The sequence below is a fragment of the Alligator sinensis genome, unplaced genomic scaffold (assembly GCF_000455745.1).
Source record: "Alligator sinensis unplaced genomic scaffold, ASM45574v1 scaffold118_1, whole genome shotgun sequence".
NCBI lineage: Eukaryota > Metazoa > Chordata > Crocodylia > Alligatoridae > Alligator > Alligator sinensis.
The window spans coordinates 547,845-555,009 of NW_005841850.1; the positions used below are offsets into that span (position 1 = coordinate 547,845).

At 40.9% G+C, this 7,165-nt stretch overlaps 1 protein-coding gene across 4 annotated transcripts in view; it reads left to right on the plus strand.

The window, feature by feature from the left end:
• VMP1 (vacuole membrane protein 1) overlaps positions 1–7,165 on the plus strand; it is a 74,122-nt gene that overhangs the window by 47,673 nt on the left and 19,284 nt on the right. For all 4 annotated transcript variants that reach the window (XR_003095220.1, XM_006016051.3, XM_014522571.2 and 1 more), the window contains one exon: positions 5,048–5,128. Coding sequence is in view for 3 of the 4 variants with exons in the window: in XM_006016051.3 (XP_006016113.1) it covers positions 5,048–5,128 (81 nt within the window). In the remaining variant the exon portion in view is untranslated. The remainder of the gene's footprint in view (positions 1–5,047; positions 5,129–7,165) is intronic.

Here is a 7,165-nt window from a genome sequence, read left to right on the forward strand (position 1 = left end):
GTTGAAAAAAATTCTGGTTTTAATACCTGGAAGAGAACTTTTTTTTTTAGAGGCCACTGGAACTTTTTGTCCCCGGAGAAGGGGGCGAGAAAATATACCACACGTTGTTTACAAAAAAGGCAATAAGATGAGCTAGAGGTAACGTCTTGATTGAGGCCTTACAGGTGAGGCATAGATTTGCCTCCCTGAAAATTTGACCAGTGGCTATTTTTTGGGGGGGTTGCTTGTTTAGGGAGGGGAAGGGGGAGGGTTGTAAATGGTAGAGTGGTACCTGAACACTTACCTAGGACCCACCCGCCTATATGTTTAGTCCAATAAAAGATACGATCCACAGAAATCCTTGCCTCTCTCTGTTAAGTTAGGCACACACCATTGCCCTGTGGCTTACTGTGAAGAGGAACTTCTTGGTAAATCTTGCTGAGGAGCCAAACGTTTTGATTTCTTTAGAAAGTCCCCTTACAGATTCTTCCCCCCTCCCCCTGCAACGTGTCGGGATAAAATACCTGCTTCCTAGAGTACAATTTTTTGATACTGACCTTTCACCAAAGGCAGATACGATGAAGCAAACGTTTGAGAAGTGCTAGATGAAACTTGTGAATCGGCAGTTCAGCTCTGCCCTGTTTTTTCCTTTCCAGTTCTTGCAATCTGATGATTAACCCAGTGAAGTAATATTTAATCATTTAACCTTCCCTTGCATGGGTTACAGTAGTCACAGGAAATCTATTCCCAAACCAAAAAACAAATCTTCTTTGATAGGGTTATAGTGAGCAAAAATGTGTAATGTTAGGGAGAATGAATCACAAGAGCCGAGACTTGCGTCGGGTTGATTCTAGATTCTTAAATTTTGGGGAAATATGTTTTGCCTGTAAGTAGCTGGATTTTTTGTCCTTATTTTTAAAAATTGTAAGAAACAAATAACTTATTTTGATTGTTGAATTCAGCACTGACAAATATTAGCAAAGAAGTTGTTCCAAATGAACTTGTATTGTGAAATAGGTAAAAGTTGTGAAACTGAGATTGTACTCTCAGAGAAATGAAACTGTTAAGGGGTTTTTTAATATTGCAGATGTGTTAAAGAATTGACAAATGACATTTGTCAATCAAGTTAGAAGGGTTTTCTGCCTTTCTTTCATTAAAATAACCTTGGATGCTGCACTTCCCAGTGATCGCAATCTGTTGCTATCCAGTAAACTTTAGTTGTGATTATTTTAGTTTGGATTCAATGCATGGACAAGGCACAGATAAAATCAGGTTGTTTTTTCTGTTGGTTTTTTTTTCCCCATTTAAAATAATGCTATGCTGTAAAAATGGGTAGAAAGAAAAAAAGAACTGAAAATTCAATAATTGTAGAGGCTTATTCTGGAATGTGTTGCAGAGTTTTGTTTAAATTTAAAAATGCTTTAAAAAGATTGGGTAACAAATTAAGAATCAAAATCCACCAACTTAAAAGCTGAGAGTGACTAAAGAAAAAAGCAGACAGTGGAGTGGGTGCAGTAGATGGAGTGAAGTGAACATTTCACCATTTTCCACAACTTTTGTAATTTCTTTTTCTTCTGAAAAGAAATCTGTATATTGTCCCTGTGTGGAAGAAGAATATCAGAATTTGAGACTTTGCTAACTTCTAAAATTGGAGGCGGTTGTTCTAGCCTGCTCACATCTTAATTTTTTTTTTTTTTTTTTTTTTACAAAAACAAAATTATAGCAAAATGTTACACGCCCTAAGAAATCTATATAGACGTTATGGTTAGCACTACCAGTATAATTAATTTTGCTTAAGATATTGCTTCATAAGTCTTGTTTTGCTAAAGGGCTTGTTTCCAAATCTAACTTATACATTTTATATAGAAGTAAAAAAAAAAAATCCACTTACTCTACTAGAGATAATAGAAGTAGCCCACAGTTGATGTCTTTATAAATCCTTTTAAAGATATATTAAATCTAGGTTGTATGTCACTGTGTAAAAGTTTTCATAGGTTTATTAAATTGCAAGTGTTACTTTAACTCCATGAGCATTGTGAAATAGTTGGCAGAATAGGAAACGAAAGTGTCGTATTCATATCCAGTATTGTTATAAAATATGGAGAGAGGCTTCTTATGAAATCCTGACATGGGCTGCAGCTTCTTTTTCAGTTCACTTTTTTTTTTAAAGTTCTTTTTAAAAAAGAAAAATAAACTTTGCCTTTGTAATGATAATGAATTAGGTTCTTTAAAATCACAGATAAAATTGCCAGCCTGTGCTCTTTTTTTACACCGTATTCTCACTTTGACAGACCTTTGACCATTGGGACATCTGTCATTTCCTTAATTGGTGTAGCATTTTAATGATTTTCATGTCTGCATGATCGCACTGAAAGTCTAAGGGGTCTCACTTCCTTCTGCCTCGCACCTAACTTGTGTTGACCTCAATGGAAAATGAGCCCGTACTGATCAGATGAGCCCCTTTGTGTGTCATTTTTCTTATTCACACTACACTGAACTGTTTAATTTGTTTTCTAATTCAGAAATAGTTTTGTAGAAATTTTAGTATAAGCAACAGCCCCAAAGACTGAGCAAGCGTCCTTTTATTTGAACCCTTAAAATAACAATTGAAGGTTTAAAATACTTGCTCAGTTTATTATTTATGGCCCAAATTTGCTACTGGTTTAAAAAAATAAAGCCAAGTATATACCTGTGTGTTTTGTTTTTATTTTTAAATTTGTGGCTAAAAATGCTACTTTCTTTCTGCATTTAATTTTCTGCGTGCTTTATTCAGAGAGTATGGCAAAACAGCCCCTGAACAATTTAAAACGTTGGAAAACGTTGCTAAAGGGCAATAGCTTTTTAACCTCGTGTCAGAGACACACTGGTGCTGTGGAGCATCTCAGAAACGTGTCGGTTAATCAGAGTAATAAGGATCTTTCTCAATCTCGTGTTTTGAAAAAGTTAAAAAATTAATTGGAAACGGTTTTAAACTCGTATTATCCTATTGCACTTGGCCGTTAGGTGCATAGAAATTAGATTGCAAAATTTTTATTAGAAGTAGCCGTGCCGGTGTACCTGTGGGAAATGTCCCCAGGAGCGCACCAGCGCAGAGCTTTGTGTTGCACCTGTTTAACAGTCCATGAGCAAAAAATGTCCATTGTAAGAGGTATCCAAATCTTGCTTGGCTGCTCTCTCTCCTCCTATGTAGAGCACTTCATTTTTCCTTGAAGAACTTCTGATTTTGAAGTAATAAAACACTGTAGTTTAAAGTAGAAGATGATAGCAATTGCTCTGCTTTCTGCAAGAATAGGATTTCTGAGTGGAGGTGATTTTTTTGTATTTTTTTTTCTTCTTTTTCTCGGAGCATAATATCACATTAAGTGGGTTGGTGTAATTTAAAGTACAGCTTTCATGAGAGGTTTCTATGGTGTGACCTAATTGTGTCCTGTCAGAATAACACTTCTCTTGGAATCATAAGCCTTTTATAAGCAGGCAGGTATGCTTACACTTAAAACTACCATTTCAACATAATTACTAAGCATCTTCCATATATTTTTGCTAAAACGCTGTTAAAAAGGAACAAGTTGTATTTTACTGTAATGGGTAGGAGGAATGCAATATTGTAGCTAAATGGTTTTATAATAGAGGTGAATATTAAGCAGAACAGTCATTTGTTAAGTTAATTAAATGCTTATTTTTTCCTTTAAAAATGTATGAATTTTATTTGCTTCAATACTGTTAATTTGAAGTAATTGCTCCTCGTCTGCATTGGCTTCCAGTCCTGAGGGCTCTGTCATACCAGGAGCGAGATTAAGCTTTAAGATTGCATAGGTTGAATTACACTAGACTATCTAGTCAAAAAAATTGAGAAGTTTATAATCGGATCGGTTGGTCCTAGCTGCGGGATAGTTCCCTATGAAAGTAGCTTTATCTGTGAGACTTCTTCACCTGACTTAAAACAGCATAAAATGTTGATTGGCAACATCAGTTTGTAAATGAAGACATTTTAAGCTTTCTAATACCAAAGTATGACTATGGTTTTTATAGTATTAACTGTACCAAGCATATCACCGAACGCAGACCCACTCGAGCAGACCCATTTTAATACTTTTTGAGCAACAAAATTGTATATTTCACTAGGTTTCCACTCTGTTTCTTATGTTTAAATGGAATTAAGTCTCTATTTTGGAAATGCCATGTTATAGCAATTGCCTTTAAAATAAACTGCGAGCAGAGATCCTGAAGTTCGGTATATTGTGTTTTTGTTTCTTCAAAAACCAGTAAGCCAAAGTGGTTGTCACCAAATAGGTTTTTAAGTGACTGAATACTGTTTTTACAGTCCTCTTAATGTTCAGGCAGTTAGATTCTGGAATTGATTGGAGAAACCAGAATTGTTTCCCAGTGTAATTGCATAGATCTTAACAATTTTCAGTGTATTACTGTGTTTATGGAAATCAGGGGGAGACTGTGTTCCTTGTGGCTCCAGTGCTGGGAATATAGACTTAACATTGAAAGGATCGCAACCTTCCTGGCTTTTTACATATCGGGGGTGAAATCCTGCCACCACTCAAGTCCGTAGAACATGATTTGGGAGACCTTGGCTTGAAACCTGCCCACACAGGTAGAGACCGGGGGAGGGGGATGTGCTTCAACTCCCTTTCCAAAAATTCCTTTGGTATCTCAAAGGCGCTGCCTATGGCCAGGACAAAATTACCCTCTTCTGCCCATACGAGGATTTAGTGCTGCTGTGGCTTCAGCAATGCAAGAATCTGGAAGGGGAATGTACTGGGAGGGACGTTTCTGTAATAGAGTGAGCATTAGCCAGGCTACAAAGCTTGGCTGAGCCCGATTTACTGAAATAGCTAAAAGGTGACTTCAGCTGTTCAGCTTGGCTAAAAACACTAAAGGTCTGGCTCTCTGACCTGTCTAATTTGCCCTCTTGTTTTAACCACTCTGTAATCACTCACTTGTAACATGCAAAGCGCAGAGCTCAGGTCTGAGCGGTGCAGCGATGCGCCGCACGTCGTTTAGAGATGCTTATGCTCAGCTTCCATCCTTCTCAGCAACTCTCCTTCCTTCTTTGCAGGACTTTGCCTCCCGAGCTAAACTGGCTGTTCAGAACCTGGTGCAGAAAGTTGGGTTCTTTGGCATTCTGGCCTGTGCTTCGGTAAGTTGGTTTCGGTCACAAAAGGAGGGGGTTGAAAATCGCCAAAACACAATAGTATGTGGTGAATGTATGACTTGCCTGCAGCGAAACAACGTTCAACCTCCTCCAGTGTCTTGGAAATGGGGAGTCCATGAGCACGATCGAATAAAAGCTGTTCTCCTTGATAGCTGGAGAAGCGGAGGGCTGCTGGTGCTGCTGTAGTCGCCCTCAGGATCCCTGGTCCCAGATGAGCCCGTTGTACTTGGGGCCGTACAAACACAAGAAAGGTTGCCCTTTCTCCGAAACACTTATTGTCGGCTTTGCTTGCCGTCTCTGTTCCCACCATGGCCTAACAAACCTGAGATCGCAACAAAAGGAGCATGTTCTACCAAGGAAAAAAATCATAGTAAGTTAAACTCCAGACTTCCCCTCGAGTTCCAGTCTGGCTCGTTTCTGTCCGGGAGGCAGGTGTGACTAGTTACGTGTCTTCTGTTGCAACGAGCTCAAGCTGATGCATACTGTGCTGGCCACTGAAGGCAGAAAGGCCTTTGTGGTTCAGTGGGTGTTATCCTGGGAAAAGCTTCTGGCAGGTTAAACTAAGGTACCCTCGGAAACTAGTTAAATGTCGATGTGCTTCTGTTTGAGAACGGGCAAACACCCTGCGTTAGCTTGTAAAGCTCTCAGCTAATGCAGGCACGTGCCTGTTGCCCGCTGGCCTGCACGAGTGGGTAGTTAGCAGACCTGCTGCTTCTGCCCTGGCTCCACAGCCCGTGACACAGTTGTGACTCCTGGGTTGGGATTAGTCATAAAGCTCCTATGTTCCTGGCTTATGGCTAGCTCAGGCACTACTGTTTTACAAGCTGTTAATCCGAATAGAATCATATTTTCTTTTTTCTTTTTTTTTTTTTTTTTTAGATGTCTGTCTGTGCCTAGGTCTCGGCACACTTGCATTTTAAAATAGCCCCAAAAAAACAGAAATGGAAAATCCCCCAAATACATGACACTTACCTGTTCAAAACCCAACGGGATTAAAGTATTTACCCACAATAATCCCCTTCCCCCCCCTGATTCATAGACAGGGCATCTCTTGAGCTCACCACATTGCTAGGAGCCTGGGGGAATAGATGGACCAACAAGTGGAAGAGGATCCCTGAGTCGGGTGCCTTCCAGTAGTCTTCTGTCGCTTAAACCAGAAGGCTTTTCATACAGGCGGCCATGTGAAAAGCTACTGTGCTGCTTTTGGACGAGGAAAAGACTGGTCCTCAGGTAGCAGCAGCTTGAAAATCCTTCTCAGCATGCTACTCTTTTGAACTGCCTGGTGCAAAGAGTGCAGGCCCCTGCCCCCAAGCTGAATTATGTTGCTTAAATCTCTCAACCCACTAAGCCTTTAGAGTGCCCCACCATCGGGTCTGACTCACCATTCAGCAGCCACCATCTCGTGAGCCATCACTGAGTAGCTCAACCGATCTGCCTGGATTTGTGCGAATGCTTTAAAAATACAGTAGTAGGGCTGACCTACTGGGGGAGATGAGTTAGTGAAATGTGGAGCGCTGCAAGGGTCGGGGAGGATGTTCTCTTCCTCTTGGCACTTGTTTAGTGAGGTTTAACTTTGCATTTTAAAAATGAAAATGTTGCAAAGAGAGCAGCAAAGCAGAAGGTGTCGTAGGAGCTGGTCATGGGCAGAGCCCTGGGAAGAGGCGCTGGGCGGTTAGAGGATCGCATGCTTGGTTCCTTCTGTAGGTCTCTACACACCCCAGGCTCTGTGCTTTTCTTCCTACCCGGTCCAAGGCTCCAGTGGGTTTTCCTCTCATCCCCTCTCCATTTCAGAGGCTCTCTGTAAGCCAGAGCAGTGGACAGGCCCTTGGCCAACCAGGGGGGTTGCAGCAGACCCAATGTTGGCTCTAGGGTGTGACTTTTCCTCAGCCCAGCCAGCATTGCGGTGCTGGCAGATCCGGGTGTTGTAGAGAAGGGGAAGGGATGTCGGCATATGCAAGGCACCCCTTCTCCCCTACAGAAGACTATGGACTCCTCAGGGCATACCCAGCTGTGAATGTGGGC